This window comes from Cryptomeria japonica, chromosome 4, assembly GCF_030272615.1.
Source record: "Cryptomeria japonica chromosome 4, Sugi_1.0, whole genome shotgun sequence".
Taxonomy (NCBI): Eukaryota; Viridiplantae; Streptophyta; class Pinopsida; order Cupressales; family Cupressaceae; genus Cryptomeria; species Cryptomeria japonica.
Window position 1 is genome coordinate 65057644 of NC_081408.1, and position 8546 is coordinate 65066189.

Consider the following 8546-nt stretch of genomic DNA (forward strand, 5'->3'; position numbering starts at 1 on the left):
TCATTCTGGTAACCATCTGGTTCTCTCCTCTAGTAGAAATTTCTATCATCCTTTCAGTATGAATTACCTTCTTTGTTCACTTCCTTGTCCTTGTCTTGATCTATACTGGTTCCTTTACCTTCGATATCCTCTTCCTCCTTGAAATATTCCTCTGGTATATCTTCAACCTCTATCTCTCTGCCTTTGCTCATGTCTTTTGTTTAACTTCTCTTCTACCTTCAGGGCATACTGGTAAGCCTCTTCAGCACTCTCCAATTTTCTCAAAATGAGTTCATCTTTTATAGACATCTGCAACCCATTCCAATATATTGCAACTTGTTCAACTTAATCATCAACATGTCTGGATCTAATGTTCAACTTTTAAAATGCTTTGGCGTACTCCTTCACACTAGATTTCTTTTGTCTCAAATTTTGCAACTTCTGGAACAGATTCACTTTATAATCAGTTGGCATAAATTTTGATTTCAATTTAGCAATTATCCGATCCCATGTTTTAATCTTCTCTTTACCTCTTCTTTGTCTATCAACTTTCAAATTCTCCCACCAAATAGATGCATGACCTTTCAACCGGGTACATGCATATTTCACCTTCATCTCTTATGCAGTATTTTTGAAATCAAAATACTTCTCCATCTCTGAGATCCAACCCATCAATTCATCTGAATCTAACTTCCCATCATATTTTGGTGGGGTAAAATGAGGCTTCGTATTCACCCTACTTAAAACCCTCAAAAATGTTTCCTCATTCGGATCAACCGCCGATAGGTTTTCTTGTTCTATCGAGGCTTTTTCTCCTTCATCTTCACTTACATCTTCGATATGTTGGCCACTTCTTTGAGCTGTCTCCACGACTTCCAACTAGGATGCTATACCTCACAACATCTCCATCACAGTAGGGTCTACATTCCCACGTGCTTCACCATTCCTAGCTCCTCTTCATGCCATCATTCACGCCAATCCTCTACAGCTATAGGTTGGATCCATAATCTGCCACCCTACAACAAAAATTAAAAGACATGCAACCTCTAGAATGAAACCACTCTGATACCACTTGTAGCAATCACCAGTGAGGAGGAACCTCAAAGAGATCAATCTGGACCCGTCAGCAAGAGTAAACATAACGAAAACACAAAGATATGATGGAAGCAATGTTGAACAAATTGTTTTATTCCATGAAAATTGATTACATCAAATTGGTAACAACTGGGTTACAGCATACCGACTCACAGGTCTGGTAGAACATACAGCATAGGTCACAACTGGGACCTTGAATCTTGAGATCTATCTTCTATGCACAGTCTGGCTACTTGATTCTCTGATTGATTACATTCTAATGCGCAATTATAATTATATATATATCAATCCAAAGGATCCAGTCGGCTCAAAAGGGATCAAAACCCAAAGAAAAAGACCTGGGGATGCTCCTGCATCATGTAACTTGCTTTTATAGAGGAGAATCAATAACTTAGATTTTCATACAATTATCTTATAGTTCCTTCCTTACCTCAAAAATGGAACAAGAAAAAATAAATATTTTAAACTTTTATTGAGTCATAAAATCTTTTTGCTACAATTTAAAAAGAAAAATAAATGATAGAGAATGTACCTTGAATTAATAGAACACTAGAGTCTTAGACGTCCTAAAGACACTTTGATTATTACAATATAAATGTTGGATCAAGATGTGCATGTTGACGATTCTCAATAAGTTATCTAAGCCATATTGATTCACAAGCTCCTACAACAACTGCTAAAATTATACTTCACTAGATAACAAATCAACCTTTGTTTGCTTGTTACAACTCAATGAGACAATAGTAGAACCAAGATTGAATGAACAGTTCCAAAAGTTGATTTCCTAGAATTTATGCAAACTTCCCAATATAAATCTAAAAAACCAACAAGTTTGAAATATTCATTTTTTCATATACTCCAATTGAAAAAAAATTGTTCCTTGAAGATATCTCAAAATTGACTTTGTAGCTAACCAATGACTATATATATATGTGTGTGTGTGTGTGTGTGTGTGTGTGTATGTATACATACATACACACATATATATATATGTATGTACACACACACACACACACATATATATGCATGTATACATATAGATACATAGATATATATGTATACATATAGATACATATATGTATACATACATATATATATATATATATATACATATGTATATATATATATATACATATGTATACATATATACATATATACATATGCATATCTAGATATATATGCAAATATACATATACATAGCCGCGGCCGAAAAAATAAGCCTATCTTCTGCGAAAAAATAGCCGTTGTGTTTCAAAGCTAGAATAGCCGCGGCCGAAAAAATAAGCCTATCTTCTGCGAAAAGGTGAAACTCAGAAGCATTTTGTATTACACCGTACTATTACCTATTCTAGATGACTTTTTTTGATAAGCCTCCAAAAAATCTTTATATTATTTTAAGATAGTGGATAACAAAAAGGCTACAGCGGACAGCAAAAATCAGATACGGTTCCTTAAATTGTATTTGCGAAATTAATTCCTCTTAAGATGAACAGTCAAGACTAATTCTCAAATAAAATAAATTTTATTTGAGTAAAAACTCAAATGCCAAGCCAATCTTCTGCAGCAGGTGAAGCAATATGTACTACCTGTCTTCAAATGACATTTTTATACGTCATCTTGAACCTTTATATTATTTTAAGATAGTTGATACCAGAAAGTATATTGGAAGTCAATATACCACGCTAGACGAAGCCTCGTGAATTTATGGTGGACAGCAAAAATTAGATAATGTCCAATGTACTTTATTTTCAATCAGATATCCATGCAAAGATATATGATGTGTTTGTCACTATAATTCTTCATTAATATTCAATTACTTACTTTTTAATGAATCTAAAACCATTTTAATTATTTTTATGAACTGTACAACTAAAAGTATTTCAATTGTTTTGCTGGATTATATTTGTTTTTCTCTATACAAGGACAAATGGTTGATTGTGAACTTTTCTTATATTTACAAGTTCATCCTATGTAATTTGTATACCTTTGTTTTCTATTCTATTTGATACCTCTCAATTTCTTGCAAATTGCTATGATTTTGTATGAATTTATAATATTTTATTATTTAATTTTTTCATATAATATTTTGGTAAAGTTTAGGTGTAATTTAGTATGATTTTGTATGATCTATAATATTTTCATATATTTTTTTCAATATTATTGTTGGGTTAGTATGTGGAATAAATACACATCCTATTGCTGGAGATGACTTTCATTTTAATTATTAGAGTGAAATTTTATTAACTTCCATCTTGTTTCATTGTCAAAATCCTTTGTTTATGTTCTTCACAATAAATAAGTAAAAGATGATCAAAAGTTGAAATGAAAGGTTCCAGATGAGGAAATGTCTCTAATCTAAAAATGTTTTTAACTACTCTTGACTAATCTAAATCTTTGTAGATAATGCTTTCTATGATGATGTTATGAGATGTTCTAATGTAATGATGTCATAGAGTTTGTTTTTAAGTAAGCAATCTCAAATGCATAATTTAAAAGCTTTTTCGCTTTAACTAATAATTATCAATCATATTTCAGACTATTCAACAACATGAAAATTGATGACATATACAATATTCAAAATAGAATTATACTAACAATAATATCCCAGATAAAAATAACTATTATAACAAATAATTCTAAATTATTAAAAATAAAGTGATTAATAAATAAGATTAAAATTATATTTGATCAATTTATAAACTATAATTATTAGATTAACCATCAAAATCATATATTTATCATAAAAAATACTGACATACAAAATATATACTTTGTCAAGAATAAACTTCTCATCACACTCTTTTATCTTCTTCAAAATTCTTGAACAAAAAAAATATAATTTAAATTATCAAAAATTATGATAATTTATTTGCCCTATTATAATTTTACTTGTTATTGCTTAGTAGAAGAATGGATTACACTTTTTCCCATTAAAATTACAGAACAGCAGCTTTATTAGTACAAAAACAATTTGCATTAACCCGCACAAAGATGATGAAAAGTAATGTCCTTTTTTTATTGAACATAACAGACTACAAAAACGCCTTATTTCTAAATGGATAAGGATGATTTATACTTTTGAAATGCGATCTCATTGTGACAAGGCCCATTTCTTGTCATAAAAGAATTTGACATGCTGCAGCGAACTTAGCTGTGTGACAGCCTTTTCTTTTGTCAGATCATTTTCCCTTAAAACCATGAAATTGGCAGGTTTCATTAGCTTGCAACCATGAAGGAATTGTAATTGGAGACGACTGCATGATATTATAAAAGTTTTTTATTGCTTGAGATGGTCAGAAATAATTGGAAACTGAGAAAGATAATATCTATAGTACAGCAGAGACAGGTACTAAAAATACAGATCTTTTTGGTAGGGTCAATTTGAAAGGCTGATATTTTAGGAAACAGTTCATACACAAGGTGATGGAGGGAATATCTAGAGTGATCCCAAGCGCTAAACTCTGAATTAAAAGCTTACAATGAAGATCCCAAGCGCTAAACTCTGACAAAAAAAAAAACATATTTGCTGTCTTCAATTCACAAATCGAACAAACATTGGAAATTGGTTCTTTGCATCTTATCCCAATTTTTTTAAAGGTTGCATAAGATTGGTATAATCTCATTTATTTTCTCGACAGCCTGCTTAATGTCCAATTCCATATAATTTTCTTACATTGATTCAACGTAAAATCTCTATTTCTCTCTCTTTCATAGGATTCATCCTGTTTTTCTGCTAATGCTGTTTTTCATGCAATTGAACAGAGTCTGATTGTCTGAGGAGACTCTATAGACCTTGTTACTCATTGATCAATGAGAATGAAATCAAATTTGATCAGCAATAATAAAATTCACTGCATCCACATTGAGAACATTTGTGGCTTCAACCTCCATTATATCGATAGCCAGATCAAATACATCATCTATCTTTTTGGTTTCTGGAAGTTTATGAAGTTCTGTAGATATAGGTAAAATAGGCTCTGAGCTTCTGTAAATGAGGTAAACAACGAGCTGAGTTACTCCTAAAAGGAAGCCAATGCCATTGGGCACCTGCAAAGAAAAGAATAATTCAATCAGAAAAGAGGTGCTTAGTTCTCCCCGAAAATTACATGAAAACTATTAAATAACACTAGGAATAGAGAGAAGCTTACAGCTATAAAGATATCCTTGGCTATTACAGAGTATGCAGACCAGACAAGTGCATTTAGAGTACTGAATAGAGAGACCAAAAATGGCATGTACTTAACACTTTTGGTTCTCATAACATCTCCCTGCAAACATAACAGAATATCATCAAAATTCTTGAAATGATGAATTCATCTGCTACTTAGGCATTTCTAGTTTTAGGGTAGAAACCAGATTTTTTCTCTGTTTTATTAAATCTGGGCAGAGATTAATTTTAAATATTTTCAATTATTTCTGGGTAAAGATTCTATTGTTTTCTATATTAAACTTTTCATAGCAATCTGAGTTAAGAGTAACATAAGATTCAAAACTCACCACGACAGATAACGGGGAGGCATACATAACAATCGAAAGGATCACACCTAAAGTGCCAACCACTAACTGCCTGACATTATATGTGTGCAGGCCATAAATTGTAACCGCAACCACCATGACAAAAGCAGCCATCATTGCAATGGCTAACCGCACTGTTTTCACCTGCGAGATAAAATCAAGGAATCCATATCAGAGTAATGAAAAATATATAAATAGCTTCTTGCATTTAACTTAGTAGCCACCAAATGGCGTTGAATTACGAACTTAAGCTGGCATAATGAGTTACCTTCTTCTGCTTGGGGGCAAATGTTAGAAAGGACAGAAGATAAAATATCTCCAAAAATAAGCCTGTACCATTGATCGTGAGGAGCAAAGTGCTGTGGGGTTTAACAAATGGGGCTCCGTAAAGTACCCAAAGACAACAGTTAAACAAGGTACACACATATAGAAGTCCAGAATACTCTTGGGTAGACTTAAGCTTGTATATCTCCCAGAATGTTGTCCTGCAATTTCCAAATACAAGAATATTTATATATGAGCTCGTTATCTTGATCAATAGTGAAGTCTCACATGTTAGTCGTGCTCATGTACATTAGACAAGTTTTTGACTCAGAGAAATCTGGTGTATACAGTACTCACATAGGTGACAGCAAAAGTGCAAGTGAAGTTATATTTCCTGCACCGCAGACCATCATGAACCATCAGTTTGCACTATCATATAAATCCAACTTAAGAGAAATGAACTAGTACACTTTAAAATCTGCACATGATTTGAGAAACAATCCTACAGAAAAGCTTGTGCATGCAAATCAGAAAGAAAGTTATAGCGAAATTTGTACATGCAAATCAAAACGAGGATCAGATACAGAACAAATCCAACATCTAGTCACCTAAATGTCAACCCATATACAAATTGTTGGAATGGAAAGCAAGCAAAATAATCCCTTGGGGGTTAAGAAGAGGGTATGCTTTTATGATGCAACTATTCATGAAAAGTTTACAATTTCATAAATCCAACTATTATGATGCAACTAATCATAGACAGGAAAAATTAAATTTATATTTCAGAGTAGTGGTCTGGATGGCATACCCATAATTCCCACCACAAGCTGCAGAGGAAAGGCCATTGAACAAAAGAAGAAACTGTCTTTGCAGTTCTCAGAAAGAAAATATATTATGCAAATTGAGATCAACACAAGAAGAAGATGAAGCTGTGGAGAGCACGATGATTTTTAGGTCCTTTCAAAGGCTTTCATCCTGAACATGACCAACTTGATATCATCATATGCAGTGGAATGTAGAAAGGAATAACTTGTATTTTAACTTGATGACAGGCAAATCACTAATGAACACAATGCGTACAGCTTTACACATCAGAGTTATTCGATACCAGCTCAATACAGAGTAATATGGGTATGCTTTTAGCTATGTTCTGGTTAGCTGATATAGTAAAATCTACTATACCCACAGAAGGAATTCACAATATGTTCTATAGTAGATACAAAGTGTGGGATACAGATCACTCTGAAAGATTGGTAGGCAAGTACATTGAATTTCTTATATTTTAGTAAGATAAAAAATATCTACGTGTATATATTCATTTTAAAAGTTTTATTTCAAATACCATCTTTACTCGCCATTAGATCATTATCTCAAATACACGTAGATTCCTTGTCATAGAAATGATCTGCCACCCCAATTTGCATTTTTATGTAGACAAGTCACCACATTGCAGTTAAACTACTACTATTCACGCAAACACTTTGCTTCAGCGAGAAGGCTCTAAACAAAGGTGGCCAACATGATCAGCTTTCTTCTGAGCAGTTGAGTCTTCCCCCTTTTATGAACACTCTTTCTTTTTATTCTTGATTGCGTGTATTTATTTTTATTTTTTTGGCCCATCTCATTCTATGCAACTGTTCAAGGGTGCAATACGATCATTGCTATGTTTCTTTTGAGGTAAAAAACTTGGTAATGATTTTTCTTCCCTTCCAAACCATAGATTTGTAAACAAAATTCCAATACATGTGTATAAAATTGGATTTAATAGCGTCACGAAATGTAAGGTGATTGTGTTTAGCTATGTATATGGATTCCATCTTCACAAGTAACCCATTAATTCCAGTGTGAAGCACATTTGCAGCTGTGCAACACTAACCTATATTCAAACGGATCACTGTTCATTGCAATTATTGGTATGAAATTTTTTAGGTTACATTTCAATTATATTTTTGAGTTATTGGAGTTTTGATTTTTCTATAAATAAATCTTATTTAATTGTTTATTAAATTAAAAATATAATAATATTTAAAAAAAGACAGGTTACATAAAGGCACACTTTCAGGAATTGTGAAAGATAGAGTTTGAAATGAGAAATTAATGAAGACTAATATGGTATGGAGGTTTTAATCTAATATTTTATGATATTAGGTTTAATTTTATATGAGTCTATATTTAAAAATATAAGTGTGTCGATTGAATAAAACAATACATTTATACATAGGCTATTATTCATGGAGTTTGCTTTTAACATATTTTTAATATGTGTAATTTATATTTCTCAAGTTAAATGTAATATATTATGAGGGACAAGTAAAGTAGTTTTGATCATGGAAGAAATCTTATGGTTATGCATGCTTGAATTGGAGTTAACATTGTGAATTTTCTATTTATGAAATACAGTTTAATAAGTTTGAGTAAAAAAGTACACAACTGAATCCTCATAAAATATCATAACTATTAAAACTATAACAAGAAGGACAAAAAGGTATGTCCTTCAAACATTGATGAATCAAAACCATTCAAAATTCTAGCATTTTGATTATTTTTTATGAAAGATTTGATAAAACAATTTCCAAATAGTCAAGCTCGTCATTATCTAGCAAGGTCATAAAAAATAGTTTTGATTACTCTCTCCAAACTAATATTAAAAGGATAAAATTTACAGAATGCAAGGATTGACAAGTGTGATATAG

The 8546-nt window shown here is 31.9% G+C and overlaps 1 protein-coding gene across 1 annotated transcript; it reads right to left on the minus strand.

Moving 5' to 3' along the window:
- Positions 1-4115: 4115 nt before the first annotated feature.
- LOC131077872 (bidirectional sugar transporter SWEET5) lies at positions 4116-7012 on the minus strand. Its single transcript, XM_058015462.2, has 6 exons — positions 6662-7012; positions 6211-6247; positions 5858-6074; positions 5572-5733; positions 5223-5342; positions 4116-5121 (listed from the first exon to the last, which is right to left on the minus strand). The coding sequence occupies exons 1-6, from the start codon at positions 6696-6698 to the stop codon at positions 4897-4899; spliced, it is 798 nt and encodes a 265-aa protein (XP_057871445.1). The 5' UTR covers positions 6699-7012; the 3' UTR covers positions 4116-4896.
- Between the last annotated feature and the right edge of the window lie 1534 nt (positions 7013-8546).

Coding starts and splice junctions, on each gene's coding strand:
- LOC131077872 (XM_058015462.2), bottom strand. CDS start 6,698: ATGGCCTTTCCTCTGCAGCTTGTGGTGGGAATTATGG. Junction 6,248..6,661: donor GCTTGTGGTGGGAATTATGG/GTATGCCATCCA, acceptor TCTGCGGTGCAG/GAAATATAACTTCACTTGCA. Junction 5,734..5,857: donor TTGCCCCCAAGCAGAAGAAG/GTAACTCATTAT, acceptor TTTATCTCGCAG/GTGAAAACAGTGCGGTTAGC.